The sequence below is a fragment of the Laccaria bicolor genome, genomic scaffold, assembly GCF_000143565.1.
Source record: "Laccaria bicolor S238N-H82 LACBIscaffold_32 genomic scaffold, whole genome shotgun sequence".
Classification (NCBI taxonomy): domain Eukaryota; kingdom Fungi; phylum Basidiomycota; class Agaricomycetes; order Agaricales; family Hydnangiaceae; genus Laccaria; species Laccaria bicolor.
In genome coordinates this window covers 413280-435248 of record NW_001889903.1, presented here as the reverse complement: position 1 = coordinate 435248, position 21969 = coordinate 413280, and the positions used below count along the sequence as shown (strand labels likewise).

Sequence of the window (21969 nt, the reverse complement as noted above, 5' to 3'; positions counted from 1 at the left end):
ATAGCGTTTTCTCACGAATTAAAGCTTCAAAAACTAACTTGATAAATTTTGAATAATCATAAAATCCACCCCCAACCTTGCCCCAATATGAGAAATTTAACATGTCTAGATCAGCAATCTACTGTCTCCACTAATCCTTCTGAAGGTTGTCGAATGATTGTTGATCAAGTCATCATTGAGTGCCAATGTCTTTGTTTTTTCTCTTCCTCCACGTATTTTGTATTCTTCTCCACGTATTTTTTATTCTGCATATCTTACAGAACATTTTTGTATTTTTGGACATGGGTCAGTAATAAAATACATGAAGAATAAAATACATATGACATGTGAAAAATATATAGAGAAGGAAATTAGGGTTAGGGCTGAAAAAATTACGTCCAAACAACTTGGACAAATATACATAAATTGAATAAATTTGTCGGCACTGCCCGATCTCATGAGAGTTGCCTTACATGGAATGAAAAAATACGCGGAGGTTGAGGAAGATACACGGGGCGATGAAGAATGCACATTAGACAGCATAGTGAGGTATCAATGACAAGATATTGTACATCAGTGTATTTGTGTATTTGGTGAATGGAAGAATTGAGTTGGTCGGAAATCAAAATCCTGCCGTGGAGTTCCCGCCAACGCTACTAGGTGTGTGACTTGAAATGTATTCAAATTCTGACTAGCTAACTCGCAGAACTCGCGTTCCCCCTTGCACCAGGATAATCGATAAACTCCACGCTTTTGAAGTTTCTGGAAGTGCTGACCAGGCGCCGAATCAAGATATCAAGCCCTGAGTCCTGACACTTGGTTCAGATACATATCATGATCACGACACCCACGGGCCACGACAACCCATACTTACTCACAAGGCCCCTGGGCGGTTCCGCGGGCGCTCGAATAGCACCTTCCACACCCTTTATAACGCCGTGATCCATCGTGAAGTGAACCCACCGCACCCCACTTGAACCCACCAACTGCCACCACCACCACTGTACAATGGATTCCCCCACCACTCATATAGCTTCTACGTTGGACGTTAAACCGCACCAGAGGGCCCGCACTAAAAGCAGGTCTAGGCCTAAACAAAAGCCTGGCAATAACAATCCCAACCCCAAGTCTCCCGGCGGCAAAGGGGCCAACTTGGACTTGGAGGAGGGCAGCAGCGTCAATTTGGAGCTGGAGGTACCCAGCTTGGAAGTTCCTATCGATGAAGGAGGAGAGGATGCCTCGAAAGCGACTGACGATGGGCCGATCTGTTTCGTTGATCCGGATACAAAGCCTGGGTTATTGGTCACTGACGAATTAGATGCGGCGATTGGGGAGTGTAGAGCTAAAGTTGAGCGGATTTCGAAAGATTGTAGAGCTCGGAACCGGAAATTCAGGTTTGTTTGTCTTGTTCCCCGCCCAACCATCCAACCATCTAATCATCTAACTTAATAATAATGATAATAGAGACATCGAATTCGACCTGGAGAACGACGTCCGCCGATGCCTTTACGGCATCTCTTCCCCCGCAACGAGTGAAAACACAGGTTCACACGCGGATGTTCTCCGCGTCACCCAGATATTCGAGAATCCACACTTTTTCTCGGCAGAGGGCGCGGCGAGCTCGAATGATATTGCGCAGGGGAAATTGGGGGATTGTTGGTTCCTTTCGGCGCTGGCTATTGCGAGTACGACGCAGGGGTTGATTGAGAAGGTTTGCGTTGCTGTGTGTATTCCTTTTTTTGATTCGTTTACAAGGCACTGGATGGATGTTGATGATTGGTTCTCAGCGGGATGAACAAGTGGGAGTGTACGGATTCGTATTTTTCAAGAATGATCGATGGGTCGATGTTATCATTGACGAGTAAGCCTTTTTCTCCCTCCAACCAAATCTAGGACGCTAACCCTTCCCCACCCCCTCCTCCAGCCAGCTATTCACACAAATCCCGAAATTCGAAGAACTCAGCGACGGCGAAAAGGCACTATACCATGACGACAAGGCGAACTATAACCGTATCGCGCGCAAGGGGGGTAAGACTCTGCATTTCGCTAGATCTGGGATGACGGGGGAGACGTGGGTGCCGTTGATTGAAAAAGCGTATGCGAAGTTGCATGGGAATTATGAACATTTGAGTGGAGGTTCGGAGGCGGAGGCGTTGGAGCAGCTTACGGGGTTTGTCCTGTTTTCCTTCAAATGTTTTTCTTCGGCTGATCCATCTTTTTTCTTTTTCTTTTTTTTTAGTGGAGTAGCGACGTACATTCTAACCAAAGACATCCTCGACCCCGACCGGTTCTGGGTGGACGAACTTTCCCGCGCGAACAAGGATCGGTTGTTTGGGTGTTCAGTTGGGGCGATTGATACCTCGCGGAACGAACAAGAAGACGACGTTGACGTCCAAGGGCTCATTACGAACCACGCGTATTCGGTTTTGCGCGCAGTGGAATGTAAAGGCAAACGTTTCGTGGTCATTCGGAACCCGTGGGGTAAAACGGAGTGGACGGGCCCGTGGTCTGATGGCTCGAAGGAGTGGACGGGGGAGTGGTTGGAGGCTTTGCCGGAGCTTGGGCATAGTTTTGGAGATGATGGGCAGTTCGTTATGGAATGTGGGTTTTTTTTTTTGCTTTTGGTTCAGTGCAGGCTTGGTCTTGATGGCTTTTTCAGATAAGGATTTCTTGGAGACCTGGGCAGACATTGATAGAACCATTCTGTTTGACTCTACGTGGGTTATGACTTCGTACTGGCTCAATGTCCCAATCGCACCAGCTGGTCGCGCCTGGACGTACGGGGACGTTACTTGTGAGTTCTCCTCTATCCTTTCACGGCTGATTTTCGGCTTGCGGATTTTGACTTGCTCGCCAGTCCCCCTCTCGCTCCCAGAACCATCGGCGACCGTCATAGTCCTGTCTCAGCTCAATACGCGATCTTTCCAGGGCCTTAAAGCAGGCACTAATTGGAGCCTTGACTTTGCCCTCATCAAATTGGGAGAAGATAAACCCATTGCGCATTCTAACCACGTTTGGTACTATGCGAACAGCGTTAATTTGGAAATCAATTTGGAGAAGGGTGATTATGTGGTCTATGTCTGTCTTTTCTTCGTTGTTTCGCCTTTTGGGTTTCGCTCAATTGCTGTCGGTAGGTTCGCATTGCCCGCCAGGAAGACATGACTATCCCTGGTGCAGGTCCGCAATTTGAGGGTGGTTGCACACTTCCCAACTGTTATTGCCCCAACTCCCCCTTGAAGAGCCACTCTCTATCTAGGATTCTGTCGGATAAAGTGAAAAGCCTGTCTATTGCCAGGAGTACGTTATTCACTTTGGCTGCGTTCTACTCCTTGACTAACGGCTACTGTTATCAGATTTGAATTCGTCGTAAGTCCTTTATAAAGCCCTCACATGTTTCAACTCAACAAGCCATTGTTTATAGGAACTTTGCCCCTTTCGTCCCAACGGACTTGGACTCCCTAATCCAACGTGATTTGCAGGAATACTATGCCTACCTCGAGAGACAAGCCAAGGCGCAAGCACGAAGCAACTCTGATATAAAGAAGAAGATCGCCAAGGTGTTGAATCGCAACAAGAAGCAGCCACAGTCGGAACCGGAGGGCGTGCATCCCTTGCCGAAGAGGGACCACCAACAGCAGGCGGATGAATGGCGTGACGATGATAGTGATGATGATAGTGACAATGGTCCGGGGCAGGCGCAGCTGATGACGCTGGTGACGGACCAGGATGAGGTGATTGTGGGCTTGAAGGTTTATACGCATAAAGAGTGTCCTGCAACTGTGTTTGGGAGGTTGAGATCTGATTTCCATGCTTCCTGATTTGTTCCTGATACCCGCAGAATGTTGGTACTTGCTTTTTGTGCATGTTGTAGTTGTGCTAAAATTCATCGTCATTAAGATTCTTATATACTATGGGAAACAATCAAGCACATGGACGCAATACGATACCGTACACGTGACCCAGTATTTTTCAAGTTTCCTTCATCGTTGTCCTCTTCGTCAATGGTCATAAGGTATGTATAGATACATACCTACTCGTTTACTATATAACTTCGTCATCGGCCTTTGTCCGCGCCGCGTCGCGAATCACCGGTCATCTCACAGGGCCGTGTACTTCATCACGGTTAACTTGGACAAGCCGCAACTCCATCCCACACGTAGTTTCTTTTGCGCCGCCAGAACGGCTGGTCTCGAGCCTGGTGAACGGTCGTTGTGCCAAAAATATTCCAGTATCCACTCGGAAAATTTGCAGTTACGACAGCCGAAGCTCTCATCATGTGAGTGTGTTCATCGAAGAGTGAGGAAAAGATGGCCGTTGGTCGGTTTTTTTTTCTGTCAATGGGGACTTGAAACTTATTCAAATTCGGACTCTCCTCTCCTCAATTTTTAGATACTTAAATTGCTGAACTCGCGTTCGTACCTATCGCTCACAACCCGGTCTCCAGTGCCACGATTTGGCCACGATGCGTCGAAGTTTGTGGAAGCGCCGACCTGGCGCCAGCTCAATCAAGAAGCCCTAATACTTACCATGATCATGACACCAACTCGGGCGCCATACATAAAATAAATCAAAGGTCCCGCGGGCGCTAAAGCAGCACCTTCCACATCCTTTATAACGCTGTGATCATCATGAGTAAATTCACCGCACCCCCACCACTGTACAATGGATTCAAAATCTCCCCCAGCCACCCCTACAGCATCTACTTTGGACGTTAAACCGCACCATAGGGTTCGTAAGCCCAAACATAAGCCTGGCAATAAAAATCCAAACACCAAACCTGCCGGTGGCAAAGCCAACTTAGAGGAGAGCAACAACAGTTCGGAGGTACCCAGCCTGGAAGTTCCTACCGATGACAACCCGGAAGGAGAGGATGCCAAATCGGCTGATGACGGGCCAACCAATATGATCTGTTTCGTTGACCCGGATGAACAGCCTGGGTTGCTAGTCACTTCCGGACTCAACGCGGCGATTGGGGAGTGTAGAGCCAAGGTTGAGCAGATTTCGAAGGATTGTAGATCCAGGAACCGTAAATTCAGGTTTGTGTTCCCATCCCGCCCACCATCATAACTATTGAACTAAATAATAAGAATAGGGACATCGAGTTCGACCTTGAGAATGATGCCCGCCGGTGCCGTTATGGCGTCGCAACGAGTGGCAACGAAGGCTCACACGCGGATGTTCTTCGCGTCACCCAGATATTCGAGAATCCGCACTTTTTCTCGGCAGAGGGTGTGGCGAGCTCGAACGACATTGCGCAGGGTGCACTGAGGGACTGTTGGTTCCTCTCGGCGCTGGCTATGGCGAGTACGACGCCGGGATTGATTGAGAAGGTTTGCGTTGCTGTGTGTATTTTTTTCTTTTTTCGTAGTTCGTTCGCGCATTACTGGATGTTGATGGTTGGTTTGTTCTACAGCGGGATGAACAAGTGGGAGTGTATGGGTTCGTATTTTTTAAGAATGATCGATGGATCGACGTCGTCATTGACGAGTAAGCCTTTTCTCCCTCCAGCCAAATTCAGAGTTACACCCGACACTAACGACCCCCCCCAGTCAGCTATTTACACAAATCCCCAAATTCGAAGAACTCAGCCACCATGCAAAACTACTATACCACTACGACAAGTCGAAATACAACCGTATGGCGCGCAAGGGGGGTAAGACTCTGCATTTCGCCAGATCCGGGATGACGGGGGAGACGTGGGTGGCGTTGATTGAAAAGGCCTATGCGAAGTTGCATGGGAATTATAAACATTTGGATAGCGGTTTTGAGGGGGAGGCGCTGGAGGAACTTACGGGGTTTGTCCCCTTTTTTTTTAATTTTTTAATTTTAATTTTTTTTTTTCAACTGATGTAATCTTTTTCCTTTAGTGGAGTAGCGACATACCTTCTTATCAAGGACATCCTTGACCCCGACCGGTTCTGGGTAGACGAACTTTCTCGCGCAAACAAAGATCGGCTGTTTGGCTGTTCAGTTGGGGCGATTGATAACTCGCAGAACGGACGGAATGATGACGTTGCTGTCCAAGGGCTCATTACTAACCACGCGTATTCGGTCTTACGCGCAGTTGAATGCAAAGGCAAACGCTTCGTGGTCATTCGGAACCCATGGGGTAAAATTGAGTGGACGGGACCATGGTCTGATGGCTCGAAGGAATGGACAAAGGAGTGGTTGGAGGTTTTGCCGGAGCTTGGACATAGTTTTGGGGATGATGGGCAGTTTGTTATGGAGTGTAAGTTTTTTGCTTTTGGTTCAGTGCAATCTTGTTCTTGATGGCTCTTAAGATAAGGATTTCTTGGAGACCTGGGCAGACATAGACAGAACCATTCTGTTTGACTCTACGTGGGTTATGACTTCTTACTGGCTCAATGTCCCAATCGCACCAGCTGGTCGCGCCTGGACGTACGGGGACGTTACTTGTGAGTCTCCTGTCCCTCTTTACGCTGATTTTCGGCTTACGATTGTGACTTCCTCACCAGTCCCCCTCTGGCTCCCAGAACCATCCGCGACCGTCATAGTCCTGTCTCAGCTCAACCCGCGATCTTTCCAGGGCCTCACACCAAGCACCAAATGGAGCCTTGACTTTGCCCTCGTCAGACTGGGAGAAGATAAACCCATTGCGCATTCCAACCACGCTCGGTTCTATGCTAACAGCGTTAATTTGGAAATCAACTTAGAGAAGGGGAACTATGTGGTCTATGTGTGTGTTTCTCGTTGTTTCGCTTGCTGTTTTGCTTAATTTTTGGTAGGTTCGCATTGCCCGCCAGGAAGACATGAGTATCTCAGATGCATGTGCAGGTCCGTTATTTGAGGTTGGTTGCACACATCCCAACTGTAGTTGCGCTGATTCCCCCTTGAAGAGCCACTCTCTATCTAGGATTTTGTCGGACAAAGTGAACAGCCTATCTATTGCCAGGAGTACGTGATTCACCCCGGCTGCGTGTATACCTTTGACTAACGGCTCCTTTTTATTAGATTTGAATCCGTCGTAAGTCCTTTATACATCCTCACACGTTCAACTCACGAAGCTTTGGTATAGGGACTTTGCCGCTTTCGTCCCAACAGACTTGGACTCCCTAATCCAACGCGATTTGCAGGAATACTATGCCTATCTCGAGAGCCAATCCAAGGCCCAAGCACGAAGCAACTCTGATATAAAGAAAAAGATCGCCAAGGTGTTGAATCGCAACAAGAAGCAGCCACAGCCAGAGCCGGAGGGCGTGCATAGGGAGAACCCATCGCAAGCAGATGAATGGGACGATGATGATTTTGACTATGAGCTGATGACGCTGATGACGGACCAGCCTGAGGATGAGGTGGTCGTGGGGTTGAAGGTTTATACGCATAAGGGGTGTCCTGCGGTTGTGTTTGGGAGGTTGAGATCTGATTTCTATGATTCCTGATACCCGCAGAGCGTTGGTACTTGCTCTGTGAGAGCTTTTTGTGCATGTTGTAGTTGTGCTGAATTCAAATAATGATATCATGGGATGTATGCAACTTCAAGGAGCTTCTTCATCACAACCCAATCACAACCATAACACAACCTCCCAGTTGCGGTGAATTGAAACGACCTGGTTCGTGAAAGCGCGGGTTGAGGACCGAGGTCAGCCACAGGCTGAGAAAAAAAAATTGGAACCCTCTACAAAATGATCTCAAAACAGTCCTGGAAGGCCATCTCCTGCAGGTTTGTAATGCTAGTGCACTTCAAAATATGTAGATCAGTCCGAATCAAGTCTAAATTCAATGACACTGTGGGCATTAATGATCAAGGGGGTGGTGGAATGTGGAAAAGAGACCAACACTCGTTATTTTTTTTTCAGGGTTCTGCCTGACACCCCCCACCATTACCTTCCTAATAAAGTATGTTTTTCCCACACTCATGTTTTTTTTTTTTTTGAATTCAAAATATTTCCATGTAACAAGTCAACTACGCACTGGCGGTTGGCCGTAAACTAAGTTTAAGCTAAGTTGAGTCCACTGAAGATGCATATAACGGGCCTGTACTAGCATGATATTGAAAAAACTTGTTTAAAGACGGATCATCCTGGGTAAGTAGCTACACTGACGGCTACTGACAGTACAGAATGAGAGGGCATTTCTTCATTACTGTGCATGTGATAAATCTTCAAAAGTGACTCTTTAATGTGTAGGCCGAGAAAGAAAGTGAAGAGTCCGAGTGGTGTAACTCATTCAGAGAAGGAAGAGGCACTTGGCCTGGGGCGGCGTGGGGAGTGTAGGGTGTGTCGACGTAGGTGATAGTACTCTTGGTTTGGACCGTCCGTGTCCGAAGCTGGAATGTCGCTGCCCTTCAAAATCTGAAAATTGATGGGGTGTCACTTTTTTTTTTCGGCCTTCGGCCGGACCCCCCCCCTCCTACCCTTGGTGCGGGATCCACGTCCCGCTACCCCCTTGTTAATGATATTGAAGCATTCTGTAATATTTTTTCAATCTTATCTAATCTCTGCCAAGTGTCAATGTCACAAAACCCATCAGTCGAAGCTGGCACAATCAAAGAAGTATAGTCATTAAATGTCACAAGCTTCTGGCAAGTTGTTTAGAAAGTTGTTCTTGATACTAAGTAATTAAAACACCAAATGCCCCAATTGCAAAAAGAAATTGGATAAGCCAACATTGAAATATATTCCATATGATAAAATTTACAAGTCACTCACCTATATCCAGTATCATCTACATAATAGTACATTGCATTTCATAGGAAATAGTTTCATAAATTAGGTTTGCGACATATCTGGGACAAAGTGATCAAAGTGATGATGTCATATTACTAATACTATATGCCTGATTACATAGGTAGGTAGGTTAAGTCAGTAAGCGCTTGGTAAGCGCTTTAAAAAAAAATCAACCCCGGGTATATTTTTTGAATCCTAGGACCCCCTTGAACCAGTTCTAACAATTGGCAATGAGCAAAAACCCGTCTCTTCATCAACTACGATTATATGGATTAAGTTCTCGTCAGCTCCGCCATTCCCCCGGCATACCAGTAAGTACGACCTTGGTACGACCTTGAAGATCAAATTGAACCTTGACAGCCGTATGTACTCATAAAATCAGGCCTGTGTGGATGGGCGCTATCCGTAAATGGACCCACCACCCCTCACTCGGACCAACTACTATGAAACCGAAACCTCACCCCTCTTCTCCCCGAAGCGCCGGAACATTGGACGTTAAACGGCAGCAGTAAAATCAGGTCTAGGCAGTCTAACACAAGCCTGGCAATTCCAATGCTAAGGGAAAGTTTAACATGGCCGCGAACTTGCGACTTGCACCACCTTCAATTATGCGCGTTGTGACAGCACTTCCGATCGATCTAGTATGTGAAAGGGCGGACATCAAGCCCTGGCACCAGCAGTGGAGAAAGGTGACATCCACAAGGTCTTCGTGGGCGCAACTGACTATCCCGGAGCCGTGGTAAAATGCTGTGATGATACTTGGATGATACAAAACTCGTCCCTTCACCACAATACCAACCACATACCATGGATTCAATCCCCCTTCCTGTCGCTCCCCGGAGGACCAATGCGACCTTGGATGTCACGAACGTCCAGTCCGAAGCCAGAAGCATTGACAGTCGTAGCAAACCTACCCGCTTCAAAGTCGAAAAACCCAGCCCTCTTTCTATTCCTAAAGCTGGCACCTTGACGGCGAATAGCGTACCCTTGCCACCCCTAAGCCCGAACAGCATGATTTGTTTTGTCGATTCGAAGCAAGAGCCTGGTTTACTGGTCACAGACGAGCTGGACGCAGCCATCGAGGAGTGCAGACGAAAGGTGGAACGGATTTCTAAAGATTGTAGGGCCAAGAACCGGAAATTTAGGTACGCCCGCTGTCACCTCGTGCCTTGCGCTCACCGTATAATTCCTCAATAAATCAAATTAATAGAGACATTGAGTTCGACCTCGAAAACGACGCGAGTCGATGTATCTACGGGATTGGCCAAGGTGCAGGCGATGGAGATATTCCAGCCGATGTGCATAAGGACGTTCTGCGCGTCACGCAAATATTTGAGAATCCTCATTTCTTCTCGGCGGAGGGGGCGGCGAACTCAAACGACATTAGGCAAGGAGCCTTGGGAAACTGTTGGTTCCTGTCGGCGCTTGCTATCGCCTCTACAGCACGGGGTTTGATCGAGAAGGTGTGCGTTGATGTACGCATTCATATTTGTTCACGCTCTAGCGAAAATCATTGCTTATTATATTGTATAGCGCGATGAAGCAGTAGGTGTATACGGGTTTGTATTCTTCAAGAATGACCGATGGGTGGGAGTCGTCATAGACGAGTAAGCGGTTCACGCCCATTGTCCGCCCTCAGAGTCACGCTAAGCAGCGTACAGTCAGCTATTCACACGTATACCCAAATATGAGGAACTCGGCAAAGAGGAACAGGAATTATACCATGATGATAAATCACTTTATAACCGTATCGCGCGGAAAGGTGGGAAGACGTTGACGTTCGCCAGGTCAGGGGAAAACGGGGAGACGTGGGTGCCTCTGTTTGAGAAGGCGTACGCGAAATTGCATGGCAATTATAATCATTTGCAAGGAGGTTTTGAATCTGAGGCTCTTGAAGACATCACAGGGTTCGTTGCCCCTCTTTCCCCTTCCTTTTCTCTTTCTAAGATTTTTTTTTTTTCAGCGGAATAGCAACATTCCTCATGACCAAGGTCAATACCCAAATTTTCATAATAACCTTAAGAGCTGAGATAACAGTGTAGGATATCTTGGATCCTGATCGGTTTTGGGTGGAAGAACTCTGCCGCGCAAACAAAGACCGGCTCTTCGGGGGTTCCGTCAGTATGGCTAGCGAAGAAATATACATTGACGTCCAAGGGCTGATAGCCAACCACGCATACTCCGTCTTACGCGCGGTCGAATGTAAAGGCAAGCGATTTGTGATCATCCGCAACCCGTGGGGATTTCGAGAGTGGACGGGCCCGTGGTCGGATGGCTCTAAGGAGTGGCAAGGGGAGTGGCTGGATATCTTACCTGAGCTTGGTCATGTCTTTGGCGATGATGGACAGTTCGTTATGGAATGTGAGTATTTCGTTTCTTGGTTAGCGCGCCGTTGTTGATGGATTGGTGTGTCCTGTAGACAAGGATTTCTTGAATACTTGGACGGACATAAACAGGACTATCCTCTTTGACTCTACCTGGGTTATGACGTCGTACTGGCTAAATGTACCAGCCGCACCAGTTGCATCCGCCTGGACGTATGGAGACGTTTCCTGTAAAACATTCATTGAAAAGAGTATCTTATCCTCGTTTGACTTACGATCTCCCCTGCAGTCCTACTTTACCTCCCAGAACCATCAGCAACCGTGATCGGCCTCTCTCAACTCAATGCGCGATACTTTAAGTGTCTCAAGCCTGGGAACAATTGGAGCTTTGACTTTGTTCTTGTCAAATTGGGGGAAGATAAACCCATGGCACAATCTAACCATGATTGGGGCTTCTCGAGGAATGTTAACTTGGAAGTAAACTTGGACAAGGGGAATTATATCATCTATGTATGTGTTCTTTTCATTCGCATACTGTCATTTTGCTTACTGCGGAGGTATCATTGGTAGGTTCGCATTGCCCGCCTAAGTAACATACCCATCGACAAGGTGGATCCCTTGGTGGCTTGCGGTTGCGAGGATTCCGGCTGTGCATGCCCAGCGTACCTGTGCAGCCACTCTCTAGCAAGGGTCCTGATGGACAAAATACAAGATCAAGCTATCGCCAAAAGTAAGTGGGCCCGTCTTGGTTCTCTCGTCCATCTTGTCTAAGTGATCCTTCACATACTCAGATCTTGACACATTGTAAGCCCTCCGTGTACTCTCCCTGGGTCAATTGACGGAATTGGGTGCAGGAACTTTGCCGACTACGTCCCAGCGGACCTAGACTCCCTCATACAAAAGGACCTGAAACTTTACCATGTCTACGTGGAGAAGCAGTCAAGCGCGCGAGCACGAGCGAAAGCTTCTGTCAAAAAGAGTGTGGCTACGTTATTTCGGAGAAAGACGGAGCCAGAGCCGCAGGTCATGCCTCCCGTTCCGAAGCAGAAGCGGAAAAAACACAAGACGGAAGGACAGAAGAAGCGTAAAGGAAATAAAAAGCAGGAGGGAGAGAAGATTCAGGACGACTTGGAATCAAAACCCGACTCGAAAAAAACCGAAGTTGAAGAGAAATTGAAGAAGCTCAAGGCGCTTGTGAAGGACCAGGATGAGTTGGTTGTAGGACTGAGGGTTTATACGCATAAAGACTGCGCTGCGGTTGTCGTTGGGAGGTTGAAAACTGATATACGGTGATGTTACATGTAGTTCATTTGTTCACCAAACTTCACACGGGAAGAACGAAACGATGCAAGTGCAACCGTTCAGTATTCAACAATACCACCAAAGTTCGTGATTGGTACAAGTAGTCCGTTTAAATTCGTAGTTCTATGAAGATCCATAATTCTTGGTTCTACATGAAAATGAAAATGCCCAAATTAACTCTATCATCCTGGTAGACCTGGGCATGGGGGAAGTGGTGAGTATTGCCGCTACAGTTATGTCACAACAGGCCAAGTCAGCTTTCTGTTTAACATAATAGCATGGAAAGGTTACTCACTGAGTATGGAGCGATGTCATCTGCCACGTGTCTTTGAGGCCAACTCTCTACATCCAGAGCGTTTCCCTCTGTCATTGCTGCCCCCTCCTTCGTCGAGAATTGATGCTGCCCATGTTGCATGAAAGTTGAACAGAAAAAAGGATTTATGATTGTGATGTAGCCCATGACACCAAAAAAGAGGACAGCGCCGATGATCGGAATGGGGCCTACCGATAACCAAATCAGACGGTTCTTACTTCATTGTGATACGACTTACCAGCGAGCCCCATTGTCCAGTAAGCAAAGATAATGCTGGATGTGTACAACGCGAACACCATAGTTTCAACCTCTGTCGGGGATGCTTCTGGAAATAGGAGACATATCCCCACGCAGAAAAGTAGCTGACAGAGAGCCCATGAGAGTGCAACAGCAGTCCTACATGGTTGAGGGAGTGTTGTGATGAATGTTGGAATGAGGATGTAGACGACGCAGAGGTAGATGTAGGTCACAAGAGTAAGCAGGAATGTGGACAGACATTCACCAAGACCAGGACGATGCAGGATCGTGATGGTTTCAGCTGGAAGTGCCCCCCAGGGGCTTAGATCTCATCCCAAAGACTATGTAAAGGATAATTTTGATTGGAACTGTGAGTCAGTGACAGAGGGGGTCAACCGGTCACGGGCCAGGCAGCTGGTGTTGGAGTGAATACAGAGCAAAATAGAAAAGTTTCAAACTTACCGTGCCACAACTAAGGGGAAAAGAGGGTTCAGTTTAAAAAACTTCTACTCTATCGTTCAAAATACGACTAACCTGCGGAAATATGTAACCACCCTCGCGGTGCAGTTACTTCCAGCCTTCCAACTGTTCTCGGACACACATCCCAGGTGCGTCGGGCCATTCCGTGCTGGAGAGAAATGTTGTTTATATACGACCAAAAACATGTGGAGGAAATGGAACCTTGGGGATGATCGGGGTGCCCTGTGGGATGATTAACCCGGCGCCCCCAGCAGCGCGGCGAGCATGATACTCGGCCATGAGCTCTGTGGGGATACCACTGTCAGCTGCACAATTCCAGACAATTACTCGTGAGGGCGGAAATCTCGATGCGGTGGGAGATGGTGAGGTTACCAATCTGAAGAGGCGTGAAAAAGGCTTGCTGGGGAAGACATCTTGCGTTCGAATTGGATTTGTATTGGTGAGGGCCATTGTCAAAACCTGTTGAATTTACAGATTTTCTATGTCGAAAAGACGAAGACAAATGAGCATCGTGAGCTTCAACCGAGTTTCCGCGACTTTAGAGATGCGTGGTAGGTTGGGTTTGCGGTCGATGGCATTGAATATTGAAGGTGACAACCGCAGTTCTAGTTTTAGATTTTGAACGATTAGTCGGTAAGCGCTAAAGCCGTTACGCGTTACGCATTACCATTAGCGCCAGATGCAGTCATGGACTGTCGCTCTCGGGAGGGACGCATAACATGTCAGCTGCGGAAAGAACCAGCGAAACATGATGAATGCCGAGGCAAGCATTTCATCCATTTATAAGGATACAACTAATTACTTTTCTTAGTCGCTCATGTCCGCTAGCACTGGGTTTGACGAGTCTTTGCTTGAAACCTACACGGACGAAGACATAGTGCATTATATACATCAATCACCAACTCTCATTACAACTCGAACGGAGTCTAAGTATTCGTCTGCTTTCACATAACCTGGTCTCAAAATCGGTCGCATGGCCACAGGACCACCGTGACGAAGTGGCTCCTATGGAAAAGGCAACCATCAGAGGACTATGTCATCGTCATAGAACGTGTGCATGGCCAGACTCTCGAACAGCTCTGGTCCCAACTTGGACTGTGGGCCACCATCCGTGTTGCCTGGGAGCTTAGGTCATTTATACTCTCTCTTCGTACCATCACTGCACAGACAAGTGGAGGTTTAAAATCTGGAAAAACACGTTCGGAGTGGATTCATGGGATGTACAGACTCGGACCCACACTGCACGCATCCCCTTCCGTATTTTGCGACTACCTCAACTGGTGGCTGGTAAAAGCAAGGCCATCCAATTGTGAACCCCTTTTAAGACTCTTACTCTCCCCGCCACGTGAATATGTTGTCGTTCATCAAGACCTTGTCCCGGGAAACATGACCTTGGACTCAAAGGGTCGTCTGTGGGTTGTCGACTGGGGTCGTTCAGGCTTCTACCCAGTGTTTATGGAATACTTGGGTATGGAAGGGCCTGAAGCCTCAATGCCATGGCTCGCTGCACGCAATCTAACGGCTTGGTGGGGCCGTGTCCGCTGGTCTCTCTTTCGCCTGGTTGCCTGCGGATATTCCAGTCTTCATCGTACGGGACGAGATGCACTCGTTGTTGTACGCCAGCGCTCGTTGAGATATAAACTTGAGAAGCCCGTTCACTCTGGTCGTTATTGATCAACTCGGCGTTCATGCATCCAACGATTCCGAACGAATATGATAACTCTCAACGCGTAAAAACAACCTTGTTTGTGCACTCTTTGATACATGGCAGCGGGCACCGATGACATACTGCAGTATAATTAAATATCTGTTTTCAAGTCGGTGCAAGGTCGGGAAACCCGCCGTAGTAAGGTGGTTACAATTTAAATGCTTCTAGATTGATTATGACTGGTAAGGAACATACATTAAGTACATCTATAAAACAAATTATGAGGGGGTACTTCATATATATGTGAAAGATTCCATCTAGTACACAGCAACGGGATAATCGGTATATCCAACGGTCCAGTTCCCATCCCCCTTTCCTGGTTGCAAATGCGGTATATCCGGAATGTTATCGAGAACCTTTCCATGCAACACCCGCTTCGCAAGGTCTGGATGCGTTATCCAGTTGAAGCCAATGAAAGCGCCATCTATCTTTCCAGCCGCAATCAGAGCATCCGCTTCCTCTGCGGTGACGGTCGCGTTCAGGAATATCTTGGCGTTCTTGATGTAGGTTCGGTAAGATTCGAGCACGTCATGCGGGATCCCCCGTTTCTTGCCTTTGAAGATAAATATTAGTTTACGATATGGGAAATTCTGGGATAGAGGGCTACTCACCATCAATTTCGACATCAGCGTGGGGTACATACCGAACCAAAGTGATGTAAGATAGGTTTAACTTGTCGGCTTCGGTGATGAAGTAGCGGTAGGTGTCAAGTGTCTCCTGCAATGGCATACTAGAGAGTAGAGTGTCAGTCGACGCCGTCCCACGTTCGACTTCACGCGATTTAACTCACCCAACATCGTTGTACCCTCCAGAAGGGCTTAGTTTCAAAGCAACATTGCGACCGAAGACATCGACGAGGGCTTTCAGCACCTCGAGTCCAAATCGGGAGCGATTCTCGATGCTCCCTCCCCATTTGTCTGTTCGGCTGTTTGCCGTGCTATCGAGGAATTGGGTAATTATGTACCCGTTGGCCCCATGCACTATTTTCAGAGAGTCAGTAAGATATAGAGATGAACGTGATTAATTCCAACGTACATTCAACGCCGTCAAATCCGGCCAACTTTGCGTTGATGGCAGCTTGCTTGAACTGGTCAACAATGACTTGAGGATCGGGAACCGCGGTAGGCTGAACAGGAATTATCAGCATCGGGGCCATGATGCAGGATAAGAGGGTACATACAGTGACGTATCCTGAGGAACCGGGGACATTACGAAACTTGCCCCCTCTAGCAGAGATTGCCGATGGGCCGTAGACAGGCTACGATTGGAAAAGGTCAACACAATAAGTAGCAACCTGTGGAAAACTACTCACTGTTCCAGCTAACTTCTGTTCTGAGGCATCTGGATGGGAAAGTCGCCCAACTGGATGTGGTCATTTTAGCGTCCCAGAATTAGCACCTGGTATCAAATTCCCTTACCATGCCACAGCTGAGCGTAAATGCGCCCTCCGTTACTATGAACGGCGTCTACAATCTTTTTCCAAGCTTCTGTTTGTTCCGAATTCCAGATACCCGGTGCGTGCGACCATTCGGTCCTAATGAAAATAATATAAGAACGTATTGATATACACAAGGGTGATGCACGTACCCTTGACGCGTGACGAGTATACCTTCAGTAACGATCAAGCCAGCGCCTCCGAGTGTTCGTTGCACGTAGTACTCGGCCATTAGGTCACTCGGCACAGTGTTGGGTGCACGGTTCCTGGTAAGCGCAGACATGCCAATCCTATTCTGGACAGTGATGTCGCCGAGCTGGATAGGTTGGAAGAGAGAAGAATAGGATGTGATAATTGTCATTGGTATCGTCGAGTTGTCGTCGAGTTATTGGGTGGTATGTATTGAAGTTCTGAGTTTGATGAAGGGCAATCCCATTATATACTCTTTCGCCATGGTGCTATCCTCAGTCAGCTCAAGCGATGTTCTTTGTCAGTTTTTTGCGAGGTGGAGATAAGGGCAAGATGAGAAGTGGTTGGTCACGGACGCTTTCAAACGCTGTGCAGCCTGTGCTTACACACTTTATTTGGCAAATCCTTCTCATGTCAACATAAACCTCGTCAATTGCGTTCGTCAGCACATTCAACAGGTGTGGAATCCAAGTAGTAGCCGTTATTGATATGTACTATTGGGGTGTAATTATATACCATAACCCCGCTCACACATTCCAAATACAGAACTTCCCCATTTTTTTGAATTCAACACTACGTCCTCTTACTCAAATCAAACATAGCGAATTACTACCATCGGAGACTGGGTTCGAGTCTAGAATCCAAGTTGAATCGGTCAGTTGACAGTGAGCTTGAAGGTCAATCACATCCAAGTCCATTGACTCGTTCAATCGTGCCCGCCCCCATTCCATAGTTTCAAAATTCGGTCCTGACACTGCCAATCCGTGTATGAATTGTGTTGCGAAGAACGTCCAATGCGATTATCACAAGACGAGCGGCTCCTCCGACTTCCTGTCACCGCTGCCGCTGGATTTACTCCTACACCTCTTCTCGTTTCTAGCCTATCCCCTCCATATTATCGCTCTCAGAAAAGTAAGGCTTTTTTGCTGCATATCCTATTCTAAGAAAGGTGCTAATTCACCATAGACATGTAAAACTTTACATGAAACCACGTTGCAACGCCAGGTTTGGTTGAACACCCTCCGACGCGTTTGTGTTGCGAATTCCGTCTTCCCGCCCTCTTTTCCTTTCACGGAGATGACCTTATTGGAATTAAAACATGCTGCTGTCATACCCTCATTGTGGTGATCCATGGGCTCGGCCAATAAACCGCTGCCAGTAGGTGATGATCAGCTGTACAGGAAGAAGCGTATTTTTCGCGGACCTACCAACCATGGTGATGACGGTATAACTCCGTGGGGGCGTTGTTTGACCTATTCCTCGTTCCTGGCGGTCGATACCTAATCCTTATTTTTGACGACCTACTGAGGTGTGCGACCTTGGAAATACCCCGGATACTTTATTGGATTGCAATACTCGACTTCTTGCGTCTGTGGAAATCCAATTTAAGGGGCTGTTTCTGGTTCACCCCAGCCTAGATGGATCAGCTCTCCGAATCTGTGTTTCAGCTGAGCCCGCTGAAGACGAGCATGAACAAATAGGTCAAAGTGAACAGTGGGTCATGTCTTGTAATTTCAGCCAAGTTGTTCAGTTCAAATTTATTTAAATCAGATCGCACAATCTTCAGGTATACGAAATATATCCCCACCATGACCGGCCACAGTTGGAGTTACTCTCCCACTTTCGGATGCTTTTGAGCTCCTCCGCCCAAATATATTCAATACATCTCATTCAAATAGTTGTCGTACGGGATTATATCCTGACAGTCTGGGATTTTGTAGCCGATACGTCAGCAACGTGGCGCGTCATGGACAAATTCCATCAGGTGCGTTCAACGTTATGTTCTGTTATACCGCACATGACAACTTTTATGTATTGTAGGTCATCACCAACGACTCGATTATCTTATTTGGGAGTACATGCGCTTCCATGTGGAACATACCAGCTCTTCTGCCTCGTGATCGTGAAGATACCACCTTGTCACATGTGGTCGTCCCCATCATCAACCCACTCTTCCGAGTCAATTATCCTGAATGCATGCCCCCCTTTGGCGACGCCCTTCAGGCAGAATCTATGATGGAAGAGCTTTGGGATTGGTATGCGGAGCCTTGGTGTTACGACATTGTTTTCGAAAGCGAAGCTGGCTTTGACATCTCGCGCTATTTTGTAGCCTTCAATAAGGACATGACTGGGGGCACCATTGAAAGGACCGCATGCTATGAGCTATGACCACCCCAGAAATGGAGCCCTTCATCGAATCCTACCACGTATGCCAGGATCAGCTGGTCATGTCTTACAGTGAGGGATGCACTATCAAAACCCACACGGCCGCATTGTTCTCTCAGAACACCGTAATTGATGAGTCATTGATTCTAGAGGAGTGGGAAAGTGACCATTTTAACATGTCACTCTGTCCGTTTTCCGCTAGGCTTTGCCATTTCTCTTGCAATGAGATTCATGTTTACGACTTTCGTTCGCCTCTATGCTCGAATGTCCAATCAGAGTCGCGCACCTTCTCTGCCACTTTGGGCACTGGCGGGGTAGTTGGAAAATGACATAGATATGGCATTGGTGTATACGGCGGTCGTTACAAGCCTGTACAGCCCAAGCTTTCCCCTGCTACCCGGCCGAGGGAAATCAATGCGCGAGGGCTTGAAGGGACAGTGGTTGTGAGTACTTGAAAGTCAATACGATTTATCAGGGGTGTGTCTGTAGACGACATTAATTGGACATGAAGTAGGATTTGTATATTTATGTGTTGAGATAACTGAGCTGCATGCTGCTCTCCGCCTGTTACTGTGACATTAAAGCGCAGTGTAAGTATCTGTTTTCAAGTCAGTGCAAGGTCGGAAAACCCGCCGTTGTAAGGCGGTTGCAAGATTGATCACAGGTAAGGAGCATACTTTAAGTACATCTATAAAACGAATCATGAGGAATACTTCATATGCGAAAGTTTACATCTAGTACACAGCAACGGGATAATCGGTATATCCGACGGTCCAGTCCCCATCCCCCTTTCCTCCTTGCAAATGCGGTATATCTGGAATGTTATCGAGAACCTTTCCATGCAACACCCGCTTCGCAAGGTCTGGATGCGTTATCCAGTTGAAGCCAATGAAGGCGCCATCTATCTTTCCGGCCGCAATCAGAGCGTCCGCTTCCTCTGCGGTGACGGTCGCGTTCAGGAATATCTTGGCGTTCTTGATGTAGGTTCGGTAAGATTCGAGCACGTCATGCGGGATCCCCCGTTTCTTGCCTTTGATTATCGATATTAGTTTACGATATGCGTTGTTCTGGGATAGAGAGCCACTCACCATCAATTTCGACATCGGTGTGGGGTACATACCGAACCAAAGTGATGTACGATAGGTTTAACTTGTCGGCTTCGGTGATAAAGTAGCGGTAGGTGTCGAGTGTCTCCTGCAACGGCATACTGAAGAAAAAAGTGTCAGTCGACGTGGCCCCACGCTGGACTTCACGCGATTTAACTCACCCAACATCGTTGTACCCTCCAGAAGGGCTCAGTTTCAACGCAACATTGCGACCAAAGACATCGACGAGGGCTTTGAGCACCTCGAGCCCAAATCGGGAGCGATTCTCGATGCTCCCTCCCCACTTGTCTGTTCGGTTGTTTGCCGTGCTGTCGAGGAATTGGGTAATCAGATACCCGTTGGCACCATGCACTATTTTCAGAAAGTCAGTAAGATGTGAAGATTAACGTGAATAATCCCAACGTACATTCAACACCATCAAATCCGGCCAACTTTGCATTGATGGCAGCTTGCTTGAACTGGTCAACAATAACTTGAGGATCGGGAACTGCGGTGGGCTGAATAGGTATGGTCAGCATCGTGGCCATCACGCAGGATAAGGGGGTACATACAGTGACGTATCCTGAGGAGCCGGGGACATTACGAAACTTGCCCCCTCTAGCAGAGATTGCCGATGGGCCATACACAGGCTACGATTAATAGAGGTCAACACCATAAGTAGCAACCTGTGGAAACTACTCACTGTTCCAGCTAATTTCTGTTCCGATGCATCTGGATGGGAAAGTCGCCCAACTGGGTGTGTGGTCATTTTAGCGTCCCACAATTAACACCTGGTATCAAAATCCCTTACCATGCCACAGCTGAGCGTAGATGCGCCCTCCGTTACTATGAACGGCGTCTACAATCTTTTTCCAAGCTTCTGTTTGTTCCGAATTCCAGATACCTGGTGCGTGCGACCATTCAGTCCTAATAAAATTGATTTAAGAACGTATTGATACACAAGGATGATGCACGTACCCTTGACGCGTGACGAGTGCACCTTCAGTAACGATCAAGCCAGCGCCTCCGAGTGTTCGTTGCACGTAGTACTCGGCCATTAGGTCACTCGGCACAGTGTTGGGTGCACGGTTCCTGGTAAGCGCAGACATGCCAATCCTATTCTGGACAGTAATGTCGCCGAGCTGGATAGGTTGGAAGAGAGAAGAATAGGAAGTCATTGGTATTGTCGAGTTATTGAGTGGTATGTGTTGAAGTTCTGAGTTTGACGAAGGGCGATCCCCATTATATACCCTTTCGCCATGGTGCTTCTTCTTGATCCTCAGTCAGCTCACGCGATGTTCTTTGTCAGTTTGCGAGGTGGAGACAAGGCGGGAGAAAGTGAACCGCTTATCTGGGCTGATGCTGATTACACCTTAAACTTTGTTTGGCGAAACCTTCACATGCCAACATAAACCTCGTCAATTCCGTGAGTCAGCACATTCAACATCGGTCAGTCTCACCAATCTTGCCACTACTGGCCGTTGTGTAGCTTGTGTTTGATGTCAGTTCTACAGGTCTTCTTCTGCATATGTCTCCGCTTTCTTTACAGATATCATCCATGGTCACCTGCGAAGACTGAAGACCCCTTGCTATGGCACTTTCTGAACGTAATCGAAGGCGTCCCGAGCTAGTATTGCTCCAGTTTACTCGGGCCTAAATTAAACTGTGGTTTTATGGTTTATACTGCTGGTAAGGAATCCGGTAAAGAGAACCCAGGTTTTTTAAACTTTTGTGTTGAAGATCTTTCTGTGCTACAGGACGAAAATCTCGGAGGAATATGCCGCCGCCGGTGGTCTCTCAGAAGAGATGCGAATACGAGTTCAGCTATGCGTGCATGAAGGAGCGTAGCCGGAGTGCAACATCTTGAAGCATCCTTCCTTGGACAGGAAGTAAGTAATTGGGTTATAGCTTGCTATATCTGAACTGACGAAGTTTTGTGGATATTAGAAGCCTGAGGTAGACCGAACGCCGTTCCTCCTATGATGGGAGGGTGGATACTCTGAAAAGTAACATGTTTACAAATCTACATAATGAGAAGGTTTTACTCAACGTAACTGGGTCGTC

General features: G+C 47.5%; 5 protein-coding genes across 5 annotated transcripts; 3 read left to right on the top strand and 2 right to left on the bottom strand.

The window, feature by feature from the left end:
* Nucleotides 1-987: 987 nt before the first annotated feature.
* LACBIDRAFT_306874 (uncharacterized protein) lies at nt 988-3797 on the top strand (the record flags this gene model as incomplete). Its single annotated transcript, XM_001885617.1, has 9 exons — nt 988-1373; nt 1444-1702; nt 1767-1840; nt 1904-2149; nt 2219-2580; nt 2639-3057; nt 3114-3276; nt 3333-3345; nt 3401-3797. 9 exons carry the CDS (start codon nt 988-990, stop codon nt 3795-3797), a joined length of 2319 nt encoding a protein of 772 aa, XP_001885652.1.
* Nucleotides 3798-4641: 844 nt separating this feature from the next.
* On the top strand, nt 4642-7379 carry LACBIDRAFT_306873 (uncharacterized protein; the record flags this gene model as incomplete). Its single annotated transcript, XM_001885616.1, has 10 exons — nt 4642-5015; nt 5072-5321; nt 5393-5466; nt 5529-5774; nt 5847-6208; nt 6261-6395; nt 6456-6676; nt 6726-6894; nt 6952-6964; nt 7016-7379. The coding sequence occupies 10 exons, from the start codon at nt 4642-4644 to the stop codon at nt 7377-7379; spliced, it is 2208 nt and encodes a 735-aa protein (XP_001885651.1).
* A 2094-nt stretch (nt 7380-9473) lies between these two features.
* Nucleotides 9474-12283, top strand: LACBIDRAFT_306872 (uncharacterized protein; the record flags this gene model as incomplete). The annotated part of the gene is made up of 11 exons (XM_001885615.1): nt 9474-9811; nt 9877-10141; nt 10200-10273; nt 10328-10573; nt 10630-10657; nt 10709-11027; nt 11086-11220; nt 11280-11500; nt 11561-11720; nt 11782-11794; nt 11845-12283. The coding sequence occupies 11 exons, from the start codon at nt 9474-9476 to the stop codon at nt 12281-12283; spliced, it is 2238 nt and encodes a 745-aa protein (XP_001885650.1).
* A 157-nt stretch (nt 12284-12440) lies between these two features.
* Nucleotides 12441-14038, bottom strand: LACBIDRAFT_331247 (uncharacterized protein; the record flags this gene model as incomplete). Its single annotated transcript, XM_001885545.1, has 8 exons — nt 12441-12488; nt 12588-12793; nt 12844-13163; nt 13305-13314; nt 13377-13470; nt 13524-13627; nt 13650-13781; nt 13990-14038. The coding sequence occupies 8 exons, from the start codon at nt 14036-14038 to the stop codon at nt 12441-12443; spliced, it is 963 nt and encodes a 320-aa protein (XP_001885580.1).
* Nucleotides 14039-15179: 1141 nt separating this feature from the next.
* On the bottom strand, nt 15180-21089 carry LACBIDRAFT_174716 (uncharacterized protein). The gene is made up of 9 exons (XM_001885544.1): nt 20884-21089; nt 20717-20832; nt 20609-20658; nt 20478-20555; nt 20333-20423; nt 20088-20277; nt 19922-20027; nt 16909-16923; nt 15180-15578 (listed from the first exon to the last, which is right to left on the bottom strand). Exons 1-9 carry the CDS (start codon nt 21081-21083, stop codon nt 15288-15290), a joined length of 1137 nt encoding a protein of 378 aa, XP_001885579.1. The 5' UTR covers nt 21084-21089; the 3' UTR covers nt 15180-15287.
* Nucleotides 21090-21969: the final 880 nt, after the last annotated feature.

Excerpts from the sequence above, each read along its gene's own strand:
- LACBIDRAFT_174716 (XM_001885544.1), bottom strand. The coding sequence starts at position 21,083 with ATGACTTCCTATTCTTCTCTCTTCCAACCTATCCAGCTCGGCGACATT. Across the intron at positions 20,556-20,608 it reads AACAGAAATTAGCTGGAACA|CCTGTGTATGGCCCATCGGC; the intron begins GTGAGTAGTTTC and ends TATTAATCGTAG. Across the intron at positions 20,278-20,332 it reads CGGATTTGATGGTGTTGAAT|TGCATGGTGCCAACGGGTAT; the intron begins GTACGTTGGGAT and ends TTCTGAAAATAG.